The sequence below is a fragment of the Buteo buteo genome, chromosome 26 (genome assembly GCF_964188355.1).
Source record: "Buteo buteo chromosome 26, bButBut1.hap1.1, whole genome shotgun sequence".
NCBI classification, from domain to species: Eukaryota; Metazoa; Chordata; class Aves; order Accipitriformes; family Accipitridae; genus Buteo; species Buteo buteo.
Genome location: NC_134196.1, coordinates 6874623 through 6901585, shown reverse-complemented (window position 1 = coordinate 6901585; position 26963 = coordinate 6874623). Strand labels below are relative to the sequence as shown.

The 26963-nt window shown below is 38.9% G+C and overlaps 2 protein-coding genes across 9 annotated transcripts in view; one reads left to right on the top strand and one right to left on the bottom strand.

Annotated features, from left to right (window-relative positions):
• Nucleotides 1-843: 843 nt before the first annotated feature.
• RLIG1 (RNA 5'-phosphate and 3'-OH ligase 1) lies at nt 844-10427 on the top strand. Of its 2 annotated transcripts, none has more exons than XM_075058216.1 (7): nt 844-972; nt 2803-2920; nt 3544-3639; nt 6959-7075; nt 7355-7549; nt 8706-8875; nt 9466-10427. In XM_075058216.1, exons 1-7 carry the CDS (start codon nt 883-885, stop codon nt 9652-9654), a joined length of 975 nt encoding a protein of 324 aa, XP_074914317.1. In that variant the 5' UTR covers nt 844-882; the 3' UTR covers nt 9655-10427. The 2 variants fall into 2 exon arrangements, with proteins under 2 accessions (XP_074914317.1, XP_074914318.1); XM_075058217.1 differs by having other exon boundaries at nt 855-936.
• Nucleotides 10428-10441: 14 nt separating this feature from the next.
• Nucleotides 10442-26963, bottom strand: part of CEP290 (centrosomal protein 290) — a 55372-nt gene continuing 38850 nt past the window's right edge. For 2 of the 7 annotated variants that reach the window (XM_075058203.1, XM_075058205.1), the window contains 15 exons: nt 26672-26788; nt 25190-25335; nt 24140-24295; nt 23382-23505; nt 22163-22822; nt 20988-21122; nt 20630-20716; nt 18652-18816; nt 18145-18267; nt 17658-17821; nt 14526-14667; nt 12772-12845; nt 12512-12615; nt 11533-11639; nt 10442-11237 (listed from right to left, as the gene is read on the bottom strand). In XM_075058203.1, the coding sequence (XP_074914304.1) occupies nt 11049-11237; nt 11533-11639; nt 12512-12615; nt 12772-12845; nt 14526-14667; nt 17658-17821; nt 18145-18267; nt 18652-18816; nt 20630-20716; nt 20988-21122; nt 22163-22822; nt 23382-23505; nt 24140-24295; nt 25190-25335; nt 26672-26788 (2493 nt within the window). In that variant the 3' untranslated portion in view covers nt 10442-11048. Of the gene's footprint in view, nt 11238-11531; nt 11640-12511; nt 12616-12771; nt 12846-14525; nt 14668-17657; nt 17822-18144; nt 18268-18651; nt 18817-20629; nt 20717-20987; nt 21123-22162; nt 22823-23381; nt 23506-24139; nt 24296-25189; nt 25336-26671; nt 26789-26963 lie in introns of those variants that run through there. The other 5 variants (XM_075058204.1, XM_075058206.1, XM_075058209.1 and 2 more) reach the window with 5 other exon arrangements.

Below are 26963 nucleotides of genomic sequence, written 5' to 3'. Positions count from 1 at the left end.
GCAGGGGAAGAGCGTGAGGAGGAAGGAGCGGCAGGGACAATGCCTGAGGAGCTGAGGGCAAACCCTGTGCCCCTGTGCTGCTCGGTGGGAGGAGGGAGAGAAAATTGGGAGCAAAGCTGAGCCCGGGAAGCAGACAGGGCTCGGGGGAAGGCGTTTTCAGGCTGGGTTTGGCCTTCTCATTACCCTGCCAGGCTTCCATTGGCAATAAACGGAACGGCTGTCCCCGAGCGAGCCGAGTCTGCTCTGCCCAAGCTGGCGGTGGGCGAGGGATCTCGGCCCAGGAGCCCTCTGAGGAGCTGCCCAGCCCAGGAGGGGAGCGAGCGGGCGAGCAGGCGCCTGCTGTGCCGCCGGCTCAAGCCACCACAGACGCCGAGGTATACTGGGGAACCAGGGGAGGCACAGGCAGAGCCGGAGAGGTGCCGGCGCCCTGGGGACAGGGCATCCCTGCCCCCGGCCCGCGTGTGCGGCACCCCGGGGAAGCAGAGAAGACATCCCCGGGGAACGGCCGAGGGCCAACGGTCGACAACGGCCAACGGCCTCGGCGGGGGAGCCAGCCGCCGCCTCAGGCCGGCGCCTCAGAGCACAGCTGGCGCGGCGCGGCCGTGCCACGGCGGGAGCCGCCGCTGCCGAGAGCGGAGCCGCCCCGGGATCGGTCTCGGGGTCGGGCTGGACGGTGGAGAGCGGCGGAGAGCGGCGGAGCCACCGCCTGGCCGCGGGCTGAGGGAGAGAGGCGGCCGAAGCGAGGCGGCCGACGCGGCGCCGCGCCCCGGCGCCCACATGCGCGGCGGGCGGGCGGGCGGTGAGGGACTCCATTTCCCGCCGCGCCCCCCGGGCGCAGGCGCAGTCGCGGCCGGGCGCTGTGGCGGCCGGCCGGCCGGGGCGATGAGGCGGCGGGGCGCGGTGCAGCGGAAGGTGCCGTGTCTGTTCGTGACCGAGGTGAAGGAGGAGCCGTCGGCCAAGCGGGAGCGCCAGGTGGTCCGGGGCGGCACGGCGCCGGGCGGGGGGAGTCGCTGGGCCGGGCCCGGTTTCGGGGCGGGGGGGGGGAGTCGCTGGGCCGCGTCTGAGCGATATGTACGGCAGAGGTTTCCGCAGGGCTCCCCGCTTTCCACGCGGGAAGGAGAGGCCGCGTGGGAGCCGTTTCGGCTCCTTCCCGCTTGATTCTGTTGGCAAGGGGGCGTCGGGGGTGCCGAGCCCGGTGTCGCGTGTGTTTTTCCCGAGTGTCGGCAGCGGTCACGCACGGCGAGGGATGAGGCCGCTGTGAGGGGACCGCCATGGGAGCTTGTGTGAAACCCTGCCGGCCTGCGAGCCTCGTGGGGCAAAGCCAAGCGCGCTTCTCTTTTCTATTTTTTGCTGTTGTTTTGGCACCTCAGGCTTCCGACGGAAGGACTCGTCGGAGGCTGCGAGACGTGGAGTGCGTGAGGTGAAAGCGGTGGAGCCCGGTTAGAGCTGCTTCTTCCCGAGATGCAGAAGGCGGTGTTGGGACAGGCTGGGGTGCCGTTCCCCTGCCTAGCCGTAGACCTCCAGCTTGCCTTTCCCGGTTTGAGGAGTGGCTCCTAATGCTGTCTGTCGGCTGCATCTGGGTGACTTTGGCTCGCTGGTGTTTGCCTTCTGGGTGGCAGAGCTGAAACAGTTGCCAAAATGTCGGTAACTTAATTGTTTGACTGCAGGTACCAACAGCATCTCGGTAATGGTCACGTAAGGGTACCTCCCTACCCTGTTGTTCCTTCACACAGAAAAAGCTGACAGGGGGTTAGGTCTGTAAGTGGCTTACACTCTTTTCTGTGGTTTTCAAGGGCAGGCAAGGGTAATACAGGGGGCAATGACTGCTAGGGAAGAAGGGGGTTGGCGGTGGCAATGGTGGCAGTGGTGGGAGAAGCAACAGGAATGTTTTCTCTCCCCCCGAATGTTTTCTTTTTCGTGTAATCTTCCTAAAATCTTCATATATGCCGCATCTGATTACTGAAATAGAAAACAGCCATGTAACGCAACGACAGCGCATAGAAGGTTCTTACTTTATGACTTCTGAATTCTGTTTTGAGGCTTTTTTGCCTCAGACAAGCACCTGCTTTGTGTTTTGCTAGCAGAAAGAGACAGTGCCCAGCTCACAAGTCAAAGCTGGCTGGGAAGAGAGGAGGGAGGGGTGCTGATTATCCAGGAAAACACTGGAATCCAGCCACAACTGATTCCATGTTTGCAGGGAAACTGTTAGAGAAGCCCTGTAGAAGCCCTCCTGGAAATGGGGGCTAGTTGTGACTGGATATTTGTTTCGGACCCCCGGATTACTTCTTTGCTCTTCTTAAGCGGAAGCGTGTTTAGTTGGCAGCACCGATACTACGTATTTAATGCCAGGATGCTTTTGCCACCTTGCATCGCATGGGTCTGTGTATTGCAATAACATGGTGCTATTGACTTTCCTCCAAACTGCAAGCTCGGAGCAGCTAGTCATGGTGAATGTTGTAACAGAGGAAGGCACGTCTCAAACTTTTGTAGCGTTGGACTAGAACCCTTCTAGTTTATGTGCACTTTTTGCAGCGGAAGGCAAAGTCATCTGTAAATACTAATCGAGAATGGAGAAGAGGGAGAGAGTTTGCAAACAGATTGCCTTTGTTCTTTTGTCTTAGAGCATTTCCCAGACAGTCATGTCTTGAAGAAACAATGGTGTATTTCAATGGCATTAGAAATCAGCAACATAATGTGTAGTACTGGACTTACAGAGGCCGGCTGTGGAGCAAGGCAAGAGGAGCAAGGATCCATGTGAGAAACAGCCATGATGAGGGTTTAAAATACCTGTCTTCTTTTCAGCCATTTAAAGTTTTGGCAACTGAAGCTATCACCGGGAAGGCCTTAGAGGCAGATATATACAATGCAATCCCTACTGAAAAGGTGGACGGAACCTGCTGTTACGTAACTACCTATAAAGGTAATAAAGAAGATCTGTATGCAGATTTCTTATGTTGGCTAGAAGCCTTGTTTTACTTTGTTTTCACTTTTATTGTATGATCCATTGGATCACAGCTGTTGTGAATTCCTCTGTCATTAACCACCTTGACCGCAAAGTAAGAGTTACCATAAACATAGGAGGTGTTTTATAAAGTTGTTACAGATTTTACTCTCTAAAATACATGGAAGTCTGGTTGCAGTGAACATGCCAATCGGGGACCTATTCCAGTTCTAAAATTTCCTATTAGTAAAAACTCTTTGTGCACCAGAACTTGTATAATAAGGGGTGTCTAATTTTCTTGGGGAGGATGAAAAGAAGTATGGAGGTTGGGAGGAAGGAAGACTGTGGTTGTTCATTGCATCACTGGGGTTCATGCCTTTACCTGAAATTGTAAGGAAGCTTTGTATTACACTAGCCATGATTCTGCAAATAGATTTTTAGATTCATATACAGCAGTTCATTTAAGTAGTGTCTTTGGATATAAAATTTCTCTAGTGGCAAATGAGAAGGCATATCGTGCCTTTTACATGGTTGATTTCAGTACTCTGCAGGGTGTGGTTGCCTCAGTAAACTGCTGATTTTTATCCCTCTGGAAACTCTAGGGCAACCCTATCTATGGGCCAGGATGGATCGAAAACCCAACAAGCAAGCCGAAAAAAGGTTTAAACGATTCTTGTATTCATTGGAAGATTGCAAAGGTTAGTGAAGATTTCTTTCCTTCTTTTTGTCAATGTAAGTTATCCAGTTGGAAAAACACCTATAGTCTAACACAGGAAACGTCAGTGATCCTGCCTCAATTTTTCTTAATGTCAGTCTTAACTTTACGTCAAGAGAGCTTTAAACTAGAATCAGTTGGGGAAGGGGATACCACCAGGACTGCAGTAGGTAGGGGTTGGCATGGCATCACTGGAGGGTGGTGGTGCTAATGGGAACATTTGCACCCCTTCTGGGAGCACTGAGGGCTCAGGAGCATATCTGAAATGCTTGTGCACCACCACACGCAGTATGAGAAAAAACCAGGATGAACTGGAAGCATTGGTCACCTCCCAGAGCTACAATATCATTGGTATTAGTGAGACTTGGTGGATTGAGTCCTGTGACTGGAGTGCTGGGATAGAGGGCTACAGGCTGTTCAGGGGGGATAGGCAGGGCAGGCAAGGTGGAGGCCTTGCACTATCCGTAAGGGAGAGGTTTGGTTGTGCAGCCCTTAGAGTTAGTGATGATGTGGCTGAGGATTAGGGAAATGGAAAACAAAGGAGATAATGTAGTCAGTATCTGCTACCAATCGCCCAGCTGGTAGGTAAGCGCTGATGAGTTATTCTATAGGCACTTAGGATAAATTTCTGGATCAGTAGCCCTTGTCCTTATGGAAGATTTCAACTTCCCAGACATCAACTGGTAATATCATATGGCTGTGACGAGCAGATCTTGGAAATTCTTGAAGTTTGTAGGAGATAACTTCTTGACACAGGTAGTCAGTGAGCCAACTAGGAAAGATGCCCTCCTAGACTTGCTGTTTGTGAATAGAGAAGGACTCGGGGAGGGGTGTGATGGTAGGTGGCTGCCTTGGTCACAGTGATCATGAAATGGTTGAGTTTAAAATTTTCAGTGTAATAAGAAAAAAGGACAGTAGATTTGCTACCCTGGACTTCAGGAGAGCAAACTTGGAGCTATTCAGGGAGCTGTTTAGCAGAGTACCCTGGGAATCTGCTTTTGAGGGCTTAGGAGTCCACTGGTGCTGGCCAGTCTTTAAGAACCAGCTTTTAGAAGCACAGGAGCAGGCAGTTCCACTGTGTTGTAAATCAAGTAAGCAGGGCAGAACAGCACTTTGGCTGAACAGGGAACTCCTTGCAGAGCTCAAGAGGAAAAAGAAACAGTATGATCTCTGGAAGCAAGGTCAGGCTTCGCAGGAAGATTACAGAGCGTATATGCAGGGAGAAGACGTGAAAGGACAAAGCTCAGTTAGAGTTGAAACTTGCCAGTGTTGTTTCAGATAACAAGGGCTTTTTTAAGCCCTTGTATAACAGCAAGAGGAGGTCTAAAGTAAACATTGGACCGATACTTGTTGAAAATGGTCATCTGACTAAAAGGGACAAAGAAAAAGCGGAGGCATTCAGTGCTTTTTTTGCCTCGGTCTTTAGTAATACTGATACCCCCTGAGTTGGAAGACCACGAGTGTGGGAACAGTGACTTTCTATTTGTGGATGCTGAAATTCTAAGGGACCAGCTGCTTCAGCTGCATGTTCACGGGTCCATGGGGTCTGATGGGATTCATCCCAGAGTACTGAAGAACCCATTGGATGTTACGACAGGACCCCTCTCATCATCTACCAAAGGTCTTGGGAGTCTGGGGAGGTCCCTGCTGACTGGAAGCTAGCCAGTGTTGTGCCAATCTACAAAAAGGGCATGAGAGAGGACCCAGGGAACTACAGACCTGTTAGTCTAACCTCAGTTCCTGGAAAATATGTGCAGAAGATAATACTGGGTACTATTGAAAGGCATTTTAGATTAATGAAATTATCAGGCACAGTCAGCATGGGTTCACAAAGGGAAAGTCCCGTTTTAACTAATTTGATATCCTTCTGTGATGAGGTCACCCACCTTGTGGATGAAGGGAAGGTGGTGGATGTAGTTTTTCTGGATTTTAGTAAGGCTTTTGATACTGTCTCTCACAGCATCCTTCTGGACATGTGGGATAAGGGGGTTCATGGTGCACTAGGTGAAGAACTGGCTGAAGGACAGAGCTCAAAGGGTTGTAGTACATGGGCCTACATCTGGCTGGCGACTGGTCACCAACAATGTTCTCAGGGTTCAGTTCTAGGGCCACTTCTGTTCAATATATTTATCAATGATCTGGGTGCAGTAGTTGAATGCATTGGCAAGTTTGCTGATGATACCAAACTGGGAGGTGCTGTTGACTCTCTTCAGGGACAAGAGGCCTTGCAGAGGGATCTAGATAGATTGGAGCATTGGGCTATGATTAATGGGATGGAATTTAACAAGTCCAAATGCCGGATTCTGCACCTGGGACAGAGTAAGGCTGGGCACAAGTATAAATTCAGAGAGGAGAGGCTGAAGAGCAGCCCTGCAGAAAGGGATCTGGGGGTGCTGGTCGACAGCAGGCTCAACAGGAGCCAGCAGTGTGCCCTGGCAGCTGAGAGGGCAAACCCCATCCTGGGGGGCATCAAACAGAGCGTGACCAGCTGGTCAAAAGAGGGGATCATCCTGCTGTATTCAGCGTTGGTGCGGTCTCACCTCGAGTACTGTGTGCAGTTCTGGGCCCCACGATTTAAGAAGGATGTTCAGGTCCTTGAATGTGTCCAGAGGAGGGCAATGAAGCTGGTGGCAGGGCTGGAAGGCACGTCCTGTGAGGAGCGGCTGAGGACTTTGGGTTTGTCTAGTTTGGAGAAAAGGAGGCTGAGGGGCGACCTCATTGCTCTCTGCAGCTTCCCGAGGAGGGGACGTGGGGAGGGAGGTGCTGAGCTCTTCTCCCTGGGGTGCAGGGATGGGACACATGGGAATGGTTCAAACCTGCACCAGGGGAGGTTTAGACTAGACATCAGGAAGCATTTCTTTACAGAGAAAGAAGCCTGACAGTGTTTAAGAGGCATTTGGGCAATGCCCTTAAGAACATGCTTTAAGTTTTGGTCAGTCCTAAATTGGTCAGGGAGTTGGACTAGGTGATTGTTGTAGGTCCCTTCCAACTGAAATAGTCTATTCTATTCTACTTCTCTTACTCTAGTTTAAATATAAGGTTAGCTATTTAGGTAGCTATGTTTTGATCTTAGTTACTTTTGAACTTTTAAACTACTGAAAGGCTACTATGCTTCTTTAAACCCCCTAATGGTAGAGTGCTTGAGTGTGCCAGATCTTGGTGCTTGTACAAAGTAACTGGGACTACTGTCTGTAAAACAAGGTTTAGATCAATGGTATTTTAATACTTGCATTGAAAGATGATCAAAACCTAAAATTGGCTGACAGTTTGCCAAAAACTAAATGTTACATTTATATGTCTAGAATTTGTTTGGAATGTTGAAGAGGATTTCAAGCCCGTTCCAGATACCTGGATTCCAGCAAAGGACATAGAGTTCTGTAATGGCAATCCTTTGCCCGATGAGAATGGACATATGCCAGGTACCTATGATGCAGCACAGGTAAAATGGGGGGCGGCTTCAATTGTTGAAGTGAAACAGAATTAGTTCCAGAGTTAAAAGTAGTAGTTAATGTACTTAAAGGGCTTCAGCTGAAGGCATAGTTGTCACATTTGCATTCCTCTGAGATACGATACAGTTTTTCTTGTTACTCTTTCTGTTTGTAGTTAACTGTGGGGGTTTTTTTAATGCATGTACAGTTCTAGTATGCATTTGATAACTTCAGAAATTTACTTTGGTAAAATGCAGTGTTTTCTCATAGGTTGGGTGCCTGTGGAGAAAAATAGTAAGCAGTATTGCTGGCACTCTTCTGTTGTAAATTATGAGGCTGAAATAGCGCTGGTATTGAAACACCATGCTGACCCAGGGCTTCTGGAAATCAGTCCAGTGCCGTTATCGGAAATTTTAGAACAAACATTGGAGCTTATTGGGACTAATATTAATGCAAATCCATATGGTAAGTTTGTATGGTCTGTTCTTAAATACATTTTTATTTAGTGATATTTTTGAGTGAAAATGATGCATTTTCTTTGTATAAGTTTGAAAAAAAAGTTCTAAGGTAGCAATGTAACCTTTTTAGAAAGGAGAGAAAGGGCTAGCTCAAAAAACACTTACCAAAAATACTCACCTCAGAAAGCCGAGTTGTCATGAGAATGTTTATGTCTATTAAACCTCTTTCCACCTGTTCTTTACCAGTTACTATAAAAATGCTTTGCTTTAGTCTTTCAAAAAATATTTTTACTGGAAAAGTTGTTTTAAATATTAGTGTTAAAATATTTTTTAAGATTGACTGTTGGTACATTTTCTGGACTCTTTTTTTACTTGCTTTCTTGATGCTGTTTAGTCCATTAAAGTAGAAAATTTTATTCAGCCTTTTTTTTTTTTTTGAGTCCTTGGAATTAGTCATAAGTTGCAGTTTTTAAATTTTAAATATTATGTATATTTTTTTAAGGAAATGTAATTTAAGCTAAATCTTGGTTGTGGCTTCTCCCTTTAAAAGCCTTATAACAGAAGAAAAATTAGGTGTGAGCAAAAGTGGGTTCTAGCTTCTGAGCTTTGCTGTTAGGATAACTTGCAAGGATGGATAGGAAAAATAGTAGTCCCAGGTCTAAGCATTTTCATAGAAAGTAAAGGAACTGCAATAAAAAAATCTAATAGCCGTATTCTTAGATGAAGATTTCTGTTGAACAGTCAGTGAAGAGGCAACGCGTTTGTTAACAACCTGGCTTCAGTATTAATCCATGTTCCTATGAAAATATGCCAGATTATCAGGAACTAAGATGTTTGTGCTACGGATCATGATCTGAAGCCTGAAGAACTTGGCTAGTAGCTTTATGGTTACTGAGGAGGTGACCACAAGGACAAAAGCAGACAAATGTATAAATCTCTATGTCGTGTTTATTTTATGTAGATAAAGTTATATGAGGAGGAGAAAGCTACATTTGACACTTAAAACCATATTTAACTGTTTTTTTAAAGGCAGGACAATGTTGTAGTATCTAATAGAAGTCTACCTTTATAGAGTGCTTTTAAGATAGCTGTAATAACAAAAGTGAGGAAAATCTTGTTATCATATGTAACTAGCAGGAAGACTTTTGTTTCTTTTAACATAGGATTAGGAAGCAAGAAGCAGCCTGTACATCTTCTTGTACCACATGGAGCATTTGAAATAAAGAATCCACCTACTTTGAAACAAACTGACATAGTGTCTTGGTTTGAAGGCTGCAATGAGGGTAAAGTTGAAGGAATTGTGTGGCACTGCCGTGATGGGTGTTTAATCAAGGTAAATATATAGACAGGCATGTGGAAACCACTATAATAATTCATAATATGTGAAGTATTGTCAGGTATTCATTTTTTATCTTGTTTTCCAAATTCCTTAGTAGTAAATGTTCCCCTAGCAAATCAGGTGATGGTAGAATTAGTCAAGCCAGTGAATCACTACAATGACAATGTATTAAACTTTTTCATTATCTACATTATGCTACTAACTTAAAGTAATTGAGAGCATAAAATAGTATTTTCTTGCCTCCCTGTATAGGAATCACTTAAGCTTTAAAATGTTAATTCTTTTATTTAAAAAATTCACTTCTTGTTAATGTTGACTTACAGAAGAAGTATTGTTAGTAAGAATGTGATTTTTGATTAATTAGCAAGTTTATGTTATTTCTGAAGCTGTGGAGGACACCTTGGGTCTCATTTGCCTTTTGTGCTTCATTGTTACTCGTGTGGTTCAGGTGACTGATTAATGGTTTTAAGTGCCCTAATACAGAGAAGCCTAGAATTAAAGCACGCACCCACACCCCGCAAGTTGGGAACTGTTGGGCTACTATATCAAAACCTCTAAACTGATCTTACTTCTTTTTATTTTAGCTCCATCGCCATCATCTTGGTTTACATTGGCCACTTGCAGAGACATACCTGAATTCTCAGCCTGTTGTAATTTCTTTTAATAGAACTAAATATGACTGTGACTTTGAACCAAAGAGTTTGTTTCACCGTTTTTCAAACTTGGATGGTCAAAGATTTGACAGACTCAAAGATATCAAGTTTGATGCTTGAAATGATTTTTCTCTTTTAAGTAAGTTAATTGTTTTATGTATGTGCTGTGTTCCTCTTACTTGTGTCTACCACAGAACTCTTCACAAATAATCTTCTAGCTTAGGCAGCAGGCTAGGTACTGTATCATTTTAAGTTTTTCCAGAATGACTGATTTTATATAATGAGAGATCTGACACCCAGAGCTGAGATCTAGCTTTCAGCATGTTTATCTGAGTTCTAAAAAATCCTTAACTTCTGAAGCCATTTCTGGAAACTGTTATAATTAAGTGTAAGAAGTATGTTGTCTAACACTGGCTGGTCCTAATAGCTTAGCTAATGAATGCAATCAACTGTCAAAATTCCATAGGTTGCACTTTTATAAATATAATTATTTTGACACTGTTATATGTAGGATTCAGACTTAGTATCTACTTGTTTCATAACAGTAAAGGACATATTTCAGGTGGGACCAGAATCAGTCCTGAAATTTGATATTTTCTTTTTTTTTAATTTTGGGGGAAAACTTTTCACTGTATTATTGAACTGGTAAGCTGCAGCACTATGCTATTACTTGAAAACCTAATTAAGCTATATTCTACAGGTACTTCCACTATTTTGGGACAAAAAGAGTAAACAATATTAAGTATACTAGTTCTATTTTGGAGATGCTTAGTAATTAGAGAGATACACGACTTGGCTTAATATACCCATTTTCAGACCATCTCAATTAGGAAACTTCATCAAGGGCATATTAAGTAAGATGGCATATAAATAATAAAGGTGAGAAAGCATGATCATTTGAGTTGGCTTTATTTTATCTGTGCTATAAAAGTATACATCCAGCTATATAAAGTATACAAAATGAAAAATAATTTATCTACAAAAATACCATTAGTTTGCCTGAAATACTATAACTTTATTTTCAATTCTTTGTTCTTGGATTTTCTAAAATTGAGGTAAAAATAACCAGGGATGTAAGAACAGACATCCAGCATGCTGACCCTGAGTCCATAGTTTAAGAAGTATGATAGCACGAGACAGCAAGAACAAATCACATATTCTTATTGATCTGGAACTTAGCATACTTAGCACATTTTAAGAGTTTCTCAATTTTAGGGTAAGTCCAAGGTTTCAACTTCACCTGGCACCTGTGTATTGCCCATCCTACTATTCTGAATTAAAATATTGCAAAGGAGTTGGGAGAGGTAAAACTCACTTTTATTTTGACTGGTGTATATAAATACTGACCATAATCTGTTGACTAATCCAATTCTGCACTCTTAGGTATGTGCCAAACTATTGTAACTTTAATAGACTTGTATCATTCCAAGATAAAAACAGACAAATAAATCAATATTATGTAACTGCACCAGAATTTATTTTCTGTATCAATACTGAGGATACTAAACATTAGTCTAATCAACAGAAACGTTGCCTGGACTATCCACTTGAATGCCAAACTCTTCAGAAAGCTGCTTTAACCTTTCTTCTAAGATAATATTTTTTTTTACTTCTTCATTGTAGTTATATTTCAGGTCCTCAATTTCTTCAAAAAAGGAAGGGTCAAAGTTTTCTAGTTCTCTTCTCAGCTTTTTTGTTTCTTCCTATTAAAAAGAACAAAGGAGCACCACCTTTATCCAGACCTTAGGAAATACACATCAACAGCAGCTTTTTTTTGCCTTTTTCTTAGGGGGCTAAAGGATGAGAAAATAAGCATGTTCTCCAGAGACACAAAAATCTACCCACGAACAGCACATTCACTAACAACAAAATAGGCTTCATAAAGTTAATGTTTAGCAATTGATTTTGTCATTAAATATTAGTTTAGGTATTAAACAGCTCTTTCAGCTTACCATAATTTTGCTCATTATCTTGCCTAGGATGATCCTGGCAACTCACCTTTAATTGCAGTTTTTCCAACTCTGAGGCTTTCAACTGTGTCTGAAGGTCAGCTATTTCTGTCATTAACTTGTCATTTTTATCCTTCTCTCCAATTTCATTATGTCCTGCAAAAATAATGATAATTTGTTATGAAATTTAAGGTAGTGAAAAATCAATGACATAAGTAATCTTGTTACAGTAACTGCATCTCTTGAAAGCTGAAACAGTTAAAGCGTGTAAACCCAATTGGGATCAACAACCACCAAAAATTCAAGTCATCTGGGCTTTTCTTTAGTTCTTGTACAAAGTAGGTGGTGGTGTCTTGTTCCCGTGATCGAATGCAGTACTCCAGTGGGCACTGTATTAGCACACTTCTGAGAAATATGACATGTACGGTTTCTCTGAATTAAATGCAGGAAATTTGGAAGTAACATAGTATAAGGATCTTATTAATTGTATTCATAATTTCAAGAGGGTTGTTGGTTTGATTTGGTTTGGGTTTTTTTCCCAGTCATGGCGATGTGCTGCTCTCTAGTGCTCTGCTTTTCCTGTGGGACTGATGCCTGCTAAGTCTTAAATCATTCACAGAGCTGGTATCGGGAAAGAGACATTCTCTGGCAGCTTGGAAGCCAAGGCAAAAGGAGTAGGCGAGAGGGTTTCAGTGAATGACTGACACCTTGCAAGCAGTCTTGAGGTTTATAAAGCAAAGGGCGGCATGAACTATGCATCTTCTTGGAGAGGGAAATCTTACAAAGATTACAGCCCCTTGTTCAAGATAATTAATTATGGAGATTTTTACTAACACTTCTCTATGAAAAGCTTGTATAAGTACTCAAAAATCCAAGACCGTAGTCTGCTCCAGTTTACAGTACTCTGGTGTAATATAATTCAAACAATTCCATAGGTTTATTATCATTTTGTACACACATATTAAGTAAAAATAGTTTTAGGCCTAAACTACAGGAAGATCTTTATTTTAGGTATTGAAAATGATTACCGGCTGCAGGACCTTCACTTGTATATGTGTGTACATGGTGCTTATAATCTTCCACCTGGTGAGCTAGTTCTGCTTTTTCTTTCTCTAACCGATTATTAGTTAATCTGGAATATAAAACAGTTTTAGAATAATTTAAAAAAATATTAAAATATTTTGGAATATAAAATATATAACTAAAAATCGCAATGGCCATTTCCTGATCATTCTTATTTCATGTATATTGGCTGAGGTATTTATTTAGTTATTTAAAAGTACATTACCTTAAAAGCTGAAGCTCCCTGATGAGGCTTTGCTCTGTCCTTGCACCTTCAGGAAAGTGTTTGTGAAGCTCAACCTTAGAAGAAAAAGTAAGTAAGTTTTACTACTGAAAACAGTCTCCATGGATAATGCAGTTCAGATGGAGTTCTCTTTGATACAGGATTAAAAAACAAATTAAAATAATACTAAGGATATAACTAAGTACTAGATTATCACAGAAAAAAACCCAAGTGTTCATCTAGTAACAGTTTCCACAGAGCTAATTATCTACAGCCTTTTTAAAGTTAGTATACATCATTGCTACATATTTCATGAAGGGTGAAGAAAAAAGTATTCAAAAGTTAGATTTACAAAGAAAGTTAAGACACATAGCTACATTAGTATAATTTATACACATGCTTAAGGAAGTGATACGCCTAAATCATTTAAGTGCTTTAAAAAATACTACTGATGTGCTTATTTGCATAGCTAGGTGTCCATGTTCCTTTTTTAACATAATATGAAAAACCTGTGATTTTGCAATGAAAACCCAGATGTGTGTATGTTGACTAGAAATGACCTGCAGTTGTTAGAACAGGTCCCTGACCAGAGAGGGCACTGGCCTTTGGAAGTGCCTTTCAGTAGAAGATGCAGGAGCAAAAAATTAGTGGTTTAGATGTGAGACTACATACAGATTTGAATGCAGTGACAATTTATAAATTCTCATAAGGCTACTGTTAGTGATAGGCTTCTGTTCTATTATTACCTAAAACGGTAAGGATTTGGGTTTTTTCATAATCTTTGAAATGTAGTTAACCATGACCACATGCCTTCATCAGTATTTGAGACACAAAAGAAACTGGGAAGTCTGTTGCTCCAGAGTATTTCATTATGTGTTATTAATTTTATCTCTCTGTTAATTTTGCTGCTGGTACACACTTCACGTTAATAATGCTGACATTAGAAAAGGGAAAACAAGCAACAACTAACAAAATAACTGTTTTATAGGACTCAACTCCAAGTTCTATTTATCGAACACATTTACTTGCTTACATAATATATATGACTTCCTATATTGAAACCTGTGTATTCGATACCTTACACTGAGAATGGCCAGTACAAGATGCCTGGGGAGAAAACCATGCACGTATTAATAAATGAGAAGATGGAAGCTAATCTAGGTGGATGGTCACAGGGCTACATCTGGGGAGTACTTAAAGGCCAAAATTTGATACATCTTTTCAAGGGTACCTGAGTTTAAAATTCATCAACTCTTCCATGTGTGAAATAACATTTGTAAGACTTATTAGGGACTGCATGTAAGAGGCCATATGGAAAACAGCCATGAAGATCCCCTCTAGGATGGCTAAGTCAACCACCCAAAAAAGACCTGGAAGGAAGAGGGAAGTCCCTGCAGCAAACTTGCTCTGTGGAACAAGCTAGAAAGATTTTAAGACCATTTGAAGCATCTGTACCTACAGGCTTTCATGGGATCAATGAAACTATAATAAAAAAACCCTACAGAAGAATACAGTAGAAAAAGATTAATTTTCCCCTAAGACAGCATAGAATAGTCTATGACTATATTGATAATATGTGGTAAAACTTATTAATTGGCTAAAATATGTAAATGTACAATTAGGGCAACTAGGACTGAAAAAACCTATAAAAGCATGGATTAGAGAAAAAAATGTACTCTGCCAATATAGACATTAGAAAGAAATTAATTAATATTCAGCAATGTATTCTCAGAGTCATCTGGCTAAATTTTACTCACTTGTTCTTTTAGATCTTGTAAGTTTTTATCAGCCTCATGTTCACGTTCTGTTGCTTCCTGAAGCAGCCGTTTAAGGTCAGCTATGCTTTGGGTTTTTTTAGCAATATCCATTTCCATTTCCTTCATCTTGGTTTCATGCATTCTGGTAGTATTTTTATTTAGAAAAAGATAAGAGCAAAAGCTGATACTTTGAAGAAATAGAGATTAAAATATCTTTAGGAGATTAAATGCCATAAAATACACCCTAAAATATGTTTGAGGCATTGGCCTTGAAATAATCACTCATTATTAAGTAATTATAAGTGAGCTGAAAGAAGCATAATGAAAAATACATTTTTTAATCATAGAATAAAGGCTTTTCCAAATGTTACACCTTTGTGGATCTTACTTTGTGTCTACATTTCATTAAAGGGGGGGACTGGAATCTTTTTATGGTACTGCACATAAACCCCAGATTACCTCCTGTTAAAAACAGGCACATCTCTTATTGATGTAGAGTGCACATTGGTCAGGTCTTACTTCAGTGTCATACCTTTGACAGTATTTTTCTTATGATTTAGTAATTTGTGGAAGTTAATGTACTGAGAAAAGGGCTAATACAGATACAGAAGATGCAGACTCCAAGGGCAAAAGTGTTCCGTAAGAAATTATGTTTACCCTAGAGTGACAGCAGTCTGAGGAGGATTGTATTTTGCTTTGAGCCATACAAGGCTACAAAAAGGTTTTTGTAGAATCATTGAAATGTTGGTTGGAAGGTACCTCTGGACATCATGTAGTCCAACCTCCCACCTGAAGTTGGTTTTCAGCTAGCAATACAATCTCCAACATCCTGCTACCTGCCAAAGAGCCTTTCGAAGGATCGCTTGGATGACACCTTTGTCTGCCCTATCAAATACTTTCTATTACCATGTACATGGTTTGGAAGATGTACTGGTGAGGTGGATTGCATGTTAAAGTGCCCCAATGAGCTCCTCTAGGTTAGTAATGTCTTCATGTTATTCACTTACTTTAAAACCACGTTAAAGTAAATGCAAATAAAAGTTTTTATTCACCAGTTGAAATAGGCAAATACAATTAAGCACAACCATGTATTTTGTATCTATCTATACACAACTACCTTTCTATATCAACTAAACAGAACTAAGTAGAAATGTTTTTCAAGGAGAAGAAGAACTAAAAAAACCCCTATATTCAAACTACTGAGCTGATATGCTATCTGTTGAGGGCCTACCATCTTCCCTGCATGTTCCTGTCCTCCTCCACCTGTGTCTGGCAGCCAGTTTTGCCGTCCTTCCTTACGCTAAATATGGCTGTCATCTGCCCTTGCATAGAGACATTTTACCTCACTATGTAGTTAGGGGAAAGGTTAAAAAAAGGAATGGCTTTCTTGAAGTCCCAGTGAAGTGAAATGGCTCAGCAAGGAGTCAGGGAAGCACTAGAACTATCCCAAGGGATCCTGTGGGAGTGCAGGACTGGGAGGTGGGTAAAAGTCTCTCTCCTGTCCAGCTGATTTTCTGCCCCAGTAAGGTTGCTGTCAGAGGCTCTGGTTTTGTAGATACCTTCCATCTCTGTTTACAACTATTAAAAAATACTTTTGCAAAATGTCATCTTATTTCATCCTGAGGTCATCCAGGAGTCCAGGACTAAGTATTTCTTCCAAAAAATTTGCTCTCTTCCATCCTTATGCAGGACACAGGCTGTTTATTTCTCTTAATAGCATAAGCATTGTTTCATTTTCTCATCCTTTTCTGAGATACGGCAGTACAAGAGATGATACCCAGTTAAAAACCCTTGCCTCAAGAGGGTTAAAATTCTCCTTCCTTATCCACTTTGATGAATCACAGGCATATTTCATGTGAATGTATCTTGTATCAAACTTCATATTCTATATCAATCTGTTCATTACTAAACATGCTAGCGTGACATATAACTAGCATCTCTGTGCATAGCTCATAATTGAAAATGGGTGTGATAGTAATGCTTTTTGGACTGGCAGTGGTTTTGGGGTGACTGTTTGCCAAAATCATTTCTGTAAGCAAACCACAAAACACAGAACTAAACAGCTTGCTTCTAGCAAAGGAAGGAATGCAGTCGAAGTTGTTCAGGCTATAGAGTTAAGATCTAAAGCTTGTATAAGTAGGTTGCCATAGAAAAAGCATCTGAACTAATTGCGAAAGTACAGATAAATTAAAAATATATACCTAAGTTGCAAAGCAGAAATCAGTGTCATAAAACTCTTTTCTTTAGTTTGTTCCGCCCTGAGTGATGCAAGTGATGATACTTGAAATTTTGTAACAACTGATAGGTAACTTTCAGATAACTTATTGGTAAAGAGTTGTAGACATTTACTATTATTACCAAACCAAAAATCATTTTTGATGCTGATGTCAAAGTCTGAGTTTCATCTAAAACTCTAGAAATGGTGATTCTCACACTTCATTTTATATATTGGAAAAGATAATCCAGTGCTACTCTCAGAGCTTTTCTCCTTCTTCTACAGATAACAGAATCAACTGGCTGACTGCAATTAGCTTTCAGGGCCTCCAGAACACACATGAAGGGTCTTTAGCTATGCCTACATGTCCCAAGTAGTACAGAAATCCCAGTGGGTTTTCTAACACAACCTCTGCACATGCACATGGTTAAATGGAGATTCAAATACAGCCGGGCTGGAAAATGCAGGTTGCTGGGTTCCAGTTTTTGTTTCAGATTGTCACCCATGTGGTAAGGTACTGAAATACTTTCTATGTTCAGCAAAAATACCGACATTATTCCACAAAGCACAAATACAATACATTTAAGCAGGAAGGAACACAAAGTACTTCCTTTACCAGAACTACCCAGAAGTCTACAGCTGATCTAAAGAAGGGAGGTAAGTATCTGGCTACTGTATAGAAGCAGATAACAAGGCCAGTACTTAAGGACGCTAGATCTCTGCTGGATTTGTATCAGAGACCCATATACTGATTCTGCATACTAATACGGAATCAGAAAATAAAATATGGATAATATAAAACTGTCTTCAAAAGAGGAAAGAAAAAATTACAAAAATGAAAGTCTAATTTGTTTGCTTATATTTAAAGAGAAATTAACGCTTCTGTTTATCTTCCTTACCTCATTCTCAATTCCTACCTTGTTGTAACAACGGACTTCCAGCTTTTGCTGTCAGCTCCGTCAGACTGGCTCTCAGCCAAATTGAGCCTCTTAACGGTTTCCTCCAGCTGTACAGTTAACTTCTCATTTAGTATCTCCAAGTTATGCTTTGCTATTCGTAGCTTCTCTCCACTGTCAGCTTCCTATTGTTCAATAAAAACAACAAAGGTTTATGGAATACTTAACCTCACATGAAGCACAGGATTATCTAAAATGGTGGTGAGATAGGGTCAGTGCTGATTTAGAGGAAAACAGTGCACCCAAGATCACTAGCACTACAACTTCCAAACTCTGTCTTGGGCTGCTCCTTGGACGTCTCCTTTCCACATAGGACTAAAAATTTTGTCATAGCAATATGAGTGCTTAGAAAAGTGTCCATTCCATATCAACCACTTTAAGAAAAAAAAAGATACTTACCACAACCAGTAACTAATGGAAATAAAGGGATGCATTACAATGATCATACCTTTTTCAGTTCTTTACGCAGCCTCTCGTTTTCAGTAATGACTTTTTCCATTCCTTTGGTTTTAGATTCGTAACGCATAGTCAGCTGGCCCCCCAGTTGAAGTTTCATTTTTTCTATTTCAGACTAAATAGGAAACGGTTTGTTAAAACACATATACATTGCTTAGTAGGAAATTTCAGATTTCCACTTTTAAAGCACTGCATAGTTACAGCCATCTAGTACAGTGAACATAACATTTCATCACATTCATTTCATCATATTTATGTCTATTTACATATATACATAAATATAGGTATATATTTTATATATACAGAGTACCCTTACATAAATCATGCAGTATGTTATGCTAAAATGAAGTTTTGCTCTTCTGTTCTACACGCTTCATATTTGGTATTTTTAAAACACTTTTGTGCCAATCAGTGTCAACAATAGGTTTGCTGCTCCATTTTCCTGCTAAAATGCATATAAACTGTTATCTAAATGTAGTTACTGGAGATAAATCAGTACCTTTAGCCTCTCATTTTCCTGTTCAAGACCAAGTAATTTCTCATTAGAAACCACAGCTGGAGCTTTTTTCAGCTCTTCGTTTTCTCTTTGGACTCTCTCTACAACCTTTTTCATCAAACCAATTGTTTTTTCCAATTCTGGGACTGTCTTTCCACTTCTACCAGCCTATAGAGAGGGAATAAAAAAAACTGCAAGGAAGTAAACAGTTCATCTTAACATTCTGAGATACTCCAAATCTTACTTTATCACTTATTTTCCCATTGAAATTTATATTTATAAAAAAGATGTTATATCTTGGTGTGACTTGAACCCTAAAGTTTCTTGCATACTTAACTCCCCAAAATGTTTAGTGATATATTCACCTCCAAAGTCATCAGCTCCTTCATTTTCTGTGTTACTCAAGAAAGCTGCAGTTAGTCTCAAAATCTGCTGTACTTTATGAACTAAACTAAAACATACGAAAATAAATCAAAGTACTACTTTATTTTTTTAGCTTTTCCTGTAGAACAATTCCCTGATCCAACAGACCATGCAATTGCTTGAAAGCAAATACTGTCTGAAGGGAAAAAAAAAATTTAAAAAATGGCTGGGAGCTTGAGGGAGGAAAAGAGGGCCCTTTTTTAGCAACCATACTTCTGCTGGATTAAAGTGACAGAAGAACTGCATCTTAAAGCATGAGTAAATCTTCTCCCTTTCCCAAGGCATATATTCTCCTTGCAGAGTGATAAATAAATACATAAATAAATATGGAGAAAAAAGCTTGTCATTTCTTCATTTTAGTTCTTGCACTATGTTCATTTATGAGGTAGAAAAGCTGTTAAAGGGTCTTCTAATGCATTTATTTTCTCATTATCTTTGTAGCAATTTTTTTCCTCAGCAGTAATAACTTAAAGATGCTGCTGTTTCTAATTCTGGGCCCATGAAGTACCTCCTTTTCTTTCTATTGAGGTAAGGAACACAGTACAGTGGAAAATCTGGAAGATTTTACTCCCTGGAGCCCTACATAAACCTATACAATGACCAGGTTTTGGAAGTAAAAATGACTTATTCTTTCTTCTCTAGAGTAACTGGAGGGATTAGGAGGTTTGTGTTGGCACACAGCAGAGTTAAAGAAAAACCTCTGTCAGATCTTGGTGCCTGAAAAGGGAGGAAGATTCAGAATTTGCTGCCTCCTCAGAACCTTTGCATGAAACCGTTCTATAAACTGAATTTCCTTATCCAAAAACTACCACTGCATTAGAGACAGGCAGATACACAAGCAGTCCATGCAAGGTACAAGTAAAAGAATGGGAAATACACAATCTTTTCCAGGTACCCAGAATTGGAACTCATTCTCCTTGTATGCTGAAAGAGCTATGAAGGCACTTAAGAGCTTTTATTAAGTCAGCTTCCTTTGAAAGGTCACACAAATAGTTTGACAAGTTAGTGGCAGGGGACATATTAGGCAGTACTGAAGCCTTTTTCTCCTGTAACTTCTGAAGTACTGCTCTATTAAAGTAGCTGACAGTAGCTAGGGTAAAATTTAACTGTGTCATCTTGCATAGTACAAACAAAAAACTTCACTAACAATAACTTACACTTTTTAACATCTGCATCAAATAAAATCCTATCTTTTAAATCATAAAGCTGTAACTGTATTACACATTTATGTAAATACATGAATATAATTTTCATTACTAGGGCTGCAACTCCTATTTTTTTGTACAAATATGTTTCTGAGGTTAACTATAATCCAAATGACAAAATAAGGCCATGATTGTGCAAATATTTAATAATAGTGTAGCTCTAGTCCTTCTAATGGTCCTATTAACTGAATTTCATTCATTTATTATAGGACTTTGGCAATAAAATAAACAAGTAAGAACAATTCCTTTTTGCTTTTGGTTGATTCCAAATAATTTAGCTTTAGTAAAACGTTGTGCTTTTTTGTATTTCAGTTTCATTTAATTATGATGAAAAATGCTGTTACAATACTCACCCCTCTAATGCTGCCCAGCTTTCGTTCAACATCTGCTTTCTCTTTTTTGAGAAGTTCACACATTTCTTTTAAGTCACCTACTTGGTCCTAAAAAACCAAAGTAATAAGCAACTTATTTAGAATTCAAATTGAGGTTATCAGTAACAAAAATACAGTGGGTTTACTTTGAAAAATGTAAAGAAAAAGCAATTTCCCATCACAATGACATTTTTCATCATTTTTACCAGCCATTCAGCCTTCTCATCTTCCATAAAACCATTAAAAACTTACAGTATGTACAGAAAAGATATCAGGTTTTTTTTAAGCAATGCCCTAACCTGTGTCAGGGTAAAGGGTACTAAAGGTAAGAAGATGTTACCTTTAGTCTTGGCAAATCTTTATTGGCCTGCTCTAGCTGGAATCTTAGCTCAACGTTTTCAGATGACAATCTTAAGTTTTCCTTTAAAAGCTCTTGTTCTCTTCGATATTGATCATCTGATCCTATTCCTGATGTCTTGAGAAAACAGAGGGGAAAAAAATTATTAAGTGGTAATGCACTAATCATTGTATCAGTTGTAGCTGATAAAGAGCAACACAGAATTAGTATTTTTCACAGAAATAAAACAGATTACAGTTGTATTGCCAGTTTTGATCTAATCTGCTCTGACTTTAACTCCTCTTACATTTTCTAAACTTGCTTAACCTTTAGGGGAAATTTACAAATAAGTATAAACCAGTAAAAATTTTGTCAAACCAAAATTAACTCACAAAGTATTGGGTAGATATTAATCTCAAAGTCTAAAAGACAAAAAAGCTACTGAGTGTAGTAAGCTGTGACACTGTACCTGGGAACAGCATCTAATTTTAAGGACATATTCTGGTATGTTTATTAAATAGTACATATGGCATAAGGAATTTCACTTAAGTCAAACAGATCACAGAGCAAGTCAGGAAGAGTAGTATGTAACTCTAATTCTTAGTCTGTTAGTTCCTACAATCTTAAGTATTTATCCATGGAGGCCAGAAATTTCTATTACATAAAGAGTGCTTTGCATGCCTTATATTGCCAACTGAAATCATAACTATATGATAAATTATTATGCCTGACTAGTAAAGAGTAAAACCTTTTGATGATATAATAATCAGCAGGTTTTATTTATGTAATTATGGAATTAACAGTATGATTGATTAATTCATCACTAATAATGATAGGAATAAAGTATTTGCTTCAACAAAGCATATTTTTTTCTGAGTGTAAGTAATAACACATCATAAGTCTCTTAAAGAATGAAGGTCATCAACTAAGCTGCATGTTTCATTGGGATTATTTGCAAACCTTCTGGATCAAAATTTTAGAATTGACAGTAGCTTACTTGTGAGCTGACATGCATGCCTATCATAAAAGTGTAAGGTTTCCTTTATGGACCACTTGGTGACTACTTCAGTATCCCTGCAGACCATGCATAGGAAATCACTGCATTATCAAGATCAAACTATTCTATTTCTACATCACTTATACAGAAGAAATGCTAGAGGACTTCTACAGTATCAAACCTCAGGCATTTCACAAAATTCTGGGGTTGTTTCAAGCACCTCTGTACCACTTTGGTAAGTTTCATGTTTATCCTCTGCAGTGTGTTGATTCATTTCATTATTCACATTTATTTTTTCTGCTTCATAGTCATTAGCTTGATTAGAAGGTTCCCCTGAATCAGACTGATTGCAGCTCATTCTGCCAGTATCAGGCTCTTCTACACTTTCTTCTTCATCAACATTTGACTGGTTGAGTATTTCTTGCTTCCTCTCCTCTTCCTCAAATTTCTCATTAAGTTTTCCATTTTCAGGTTGGGTTATATTTTCTTCTGTTTCCCTGCAGTTCTCTTCATCAGCTTCAGCTATATTTTTGTTTTCCAGTTCTTCCCTAGAAATATCTGTGTCCTTGCATTTCTCACCATCTTCAGGATAGTTTTCAGGAGACGCTTCTGTGCTTGCATCCGCAGTAGCCTCATGGCCTTCATTATGCATGATGCATGTTTGCGTGTCTGCTTCCTCATCTATTTCATTACCATCAGTAATGCTATGATTAGTCTGATGCTTGATTTCATCCCTATTTGAAATAGGTTTCTTTTGAAGGGAATTCAAATACTTTTGTTTACTGATACTGATAGGAACAGACTTGATCAGTTCACTTTGGTCACATGTACTCTGATTCAACTTGAAGATAGAATGAAGCATGAAAGAAAAGCAGAAGACAGTAAAACAAAACAGGAAAAAAAGAAAACTAGAATGTACTGTTAAATCGATTTCTTGAAATATTAAGATAAACTAATACTGCAATATTTGCAGTATAATGAACCTTGTAAAAATCAAAACACAACAAAGACACCTAATGTACCTGAAATGCAGCTCAGTATTTCCCCAAACTCTTTGTATCCTGAATTTTCCATCATTATGGAATATAGTAGTCTCTCAGTTGCAGACTCACATATTTAAAAATACATATCCCTTATTTCTCCACATATGCTAGGATGCTGAATATTTCAGCTTCTATCTGTAGAACACAGAAACTCTAAGTTTTGGGTTTGTTTTTTTTGTTTGTTTGTTTTGTTGTGTTTTTTAAAACCACTAAAAGCTGAGTATTTTCTAGCCTGTTCTAGAATACTACCATTTGAAATAAAACCACTTAAATGGCACAGAATACCAAATGGATAACAAATATTTTTGTTAAGTAAGTGTGATTCCTCTAGGTAATATGGTTACATTATTAACTTACCGAGGGTCTAGAATACGTCTCTCTCGAACATTGTCTCTGCAATGCATGAAGCTTTTCCTGGAGGTATTGATTTTTGAAATGTAATTCTTCTATAACAGAATCTCGTGGGATTGCTTGCTGTGTTCTACATTAAAAAAATAAAAATAAAAAAAAAAAAATCAAGCCAAAACAAACAAATGGCTATTAATGCAGAAAAGCATCCTTTAAGGTAAAAAACCCCATGAACTTCTGGATTACTAGACTGGACTTTCTAGTATTACTGGGCTAGTTATTCTAAATCAGTGTTAGTCACACAGGCTATTTCAGCTAATTCCTGTGAATTGAAAGTACTTACTTTGGCAAAAGGAATCTGCTCTTTTGATATGTGTACAGTTTATATTACTCAGGTACACTATACACTGTGATAGTGGATACACTGATTAAGAATACACTCCCTAACTACAACTTAGCAGTTCCAGTAACTTTCACCAACTCTAAATTGTACTTATAATTTTACACAATAGGAGCCAGATGTTTTTCATGTTACTTAGCTTTTTAGAATAATGAACCAATGCTGCATATTCTCTGAACATGCACAATTGCTCCCAAGTAGCTTTAAGTTTGCTCATCACAGACTTAAAGAAGAATTTTTGAAATTCCCATCTGTTTTTTCCATTATTGAATCAGTTGCTCTAATAGAGACTTTCTATCTCTTTCCACAGATTTTTTTCTCATTTAGATCTTTTAGTTTTTATAGATTCTTTTAAAATGCCTCTCACCTCATGTGAGCAACTTCGTTTTCTAAATCTAGATTCCGTTTTCTTAGTTCTTCCAGTTCTTTTTCAGTCTCTGAGGCTTTTACTCCAACAACACGGTCAACAGTGACACCAGTAGTTTTCAGTTTCTTATGTAAAGCAATTTTCTCTTTTTCAGTCCTGTAACATCCAGTAAATTTACATTTAAAACTTTATTTGCTAACTTGCTTTCTTGAGGAGAAAACACTTGCTGTCTTAAAGAATCCACAAGTGCAATTTATTTGCTCACTGAACCACAACCCCTTTTCTGTTTAATAAGGTTACCTTATAGACAGTACAGCTTTACCACAAAAACCCCAAAGCCCACAAAAAAAACAAAAACAACCTGGAAAAAACAATGAACATTAAATCAGTATTATCCATGTCATATAAACCTTGCTGGTCTTGCCGGCTTTTTATGTGAAATTCATGCAAGACTTGCTAAGACTAAATGCCATTTCGAAGCAGTTTCAAACCACAATCTAACGACAGCTACAATCACCATCACAGTTTCCTTTCTTTTCTGCACCTTTTATCAGTAAAACCCTGCCATTACCGTACTGAACTAAATGTAACATTTGCAGGGGGTCTGCGCAGGTGGTTTTTTTGAAGGGCTTCCATCTCATAATCCTAGAACTGCCAGTCCTGCAGTAGCACTCCATGTAACAGTAGCACTGTATCCAATCCTAGTAATCTGATTAAATAACACAGAGGTGAGAAACAGCCTGTCTTCATAAAGCTGTTATTTGTTTCATGGGAGTAACAGAACGCTATATACAAGAAGCATAATAAAGGACTTTAATTAGTTTTATTCAGAGACAGTTTCTTCTAATAAAGGCTTCTACAGGGGAAAGGATACTAGAGGAGTAGCCTGCTACTTGAAAGTTAACTAATCTTTTTAATCTCAATAGCAATATCAAATTCTAGACATCAGTCTTATAAACATAACAAACTCTTATAATTATTACGTAGCAAACATATTTGGATTTCCCTTATGTCATCATTTTGTAGCGGAATCTGTTAAAACCAACTCACTTGGTATAAATTTCCTTCAATGTATTCAGCTGTTTGGCTACAGCATCTGCTTCTTTTTCCTTTTCCCTTAGTTTGTTCCGCAATCCTTCCATTCTGATTTGCCATTTTTTACCTTCTTCCCATCTAATTATTTCCTCTTTGGAGGTCTGTGAAGCACATAAATAAATTATGTATTTCTTTCTGAATTTTTTTCTTAAAGCAAAATAAGCAAATGATATATTCTTCATTTATCAATTTAAAACATGAAGCCACAGCAGGCATATATTATTTACCTTATGGTAGATAAGGTAAATAGCAGGCCCAGCTGGATACCTTAAGTATACTGTAGTGACTGGTGTATAAAGCTGATGCAGTTTAATGCTATTCCCAAATTCTTCCTTAGCTTTTAATACTTATTTTACAAAAAAAGGAGTGACACATTTTATGAAATTAGAGGTGCTAGTGCAATGTACCCTTCTACTTTGAATTACATGTTAGTAAAGAAGACAGATTAAAGAAACAGAAGTGTTTTTCTATGCCAATTTACAGCAGATCTGTCTTCTGCAGCTCACCAGCAGTCTGTATGTCCCTGCTGCACAGCTGTAAAATTGGTCATTTTTACTTAAAGTTACAATTCAGTAACTATAAATTATACATCAGTTAAAACCTCTACTTATGTAATCACAAATGGCTACTGAAAAATCACAGTCAATATTCCTGTAAGCAATTTTTGTTCTTTTTAATTGGACTTCTCTCTTTGCCAGTTAGCCCCTGTACTTTATTTTCTGTCTTCATTCTAAACAGTTACTGCTACTAAGGGACAGACAGAAAGCAAAACCTTGGAAAAAGGAAGAAACATGCAAAATTTGAGAAAAGTATCTCTAGACACTAAACAACAGTCCTAGAATAGTATTTAATACCATAGTCTGAATGTCATTATACAAGCATGTGATAATATTCCAGCATACTTTATGATTACTTTGACAAGCCACTAATTAGTTACTGAAGTAGTATAATAACAAGCAAAAAAACAAACAAAACAACTGGTAAAATGAACACATCTCCAATCACTCTGAACCTCTTGTATGTGGAGATCACTACTGCAAAGAATAATCACTTACACAGGCATCATCCCTTCTAAGATTTACACTTTTGCTCCTAAGTACTTCATGTTTTTATCATTGCATTGATTTTGCAAATGCACATTTGACAGCACTTACGTAATCAATTTCACTGCTATCTATAAAATCTTAGTTTTCTAAGATTTGTAATGGATCTTTAATTCTACAAAAAGGGCAGGAAAACATTTATATACCAGTACTAAGCAACAAGAGCACTAATAAAGAGCATGGGAAACACAAAGAGGTTACACTCATGAAACTGCTTTTCTTCTGATCAAGTTTGGTTCGTTGGTTGGGTTTTTTAAAGGCAATAGGGAGAGTTAAACTGCCTAGACCTAGGCTGATGATGTCTTTCAAAGCCACAATCTTATGTATCACCTACCTTGTCTTCTTTTACACCTTTTTTCTCCATTTCTTCACACTTCTTCTCAAGCTCACTTTCCAACTTTTTAATTTTTTTCTGAAGTGCATCTATCATATTTTGTTCATCAGCTTTGCTCTGAAAAATTACAAACTTTTACAAACTTAAAGTTTAATGACCACTACCTAAGTATTTTTCTCCACTCAAAAAATAAGGACTTTAATTCCAAGTGGTAGAATTAGTTTACAACCTAAATGATCTTTTAAGAATTATCTTTAAATTAAAAGTATTGGAATGTAACTTTGCATTCTAA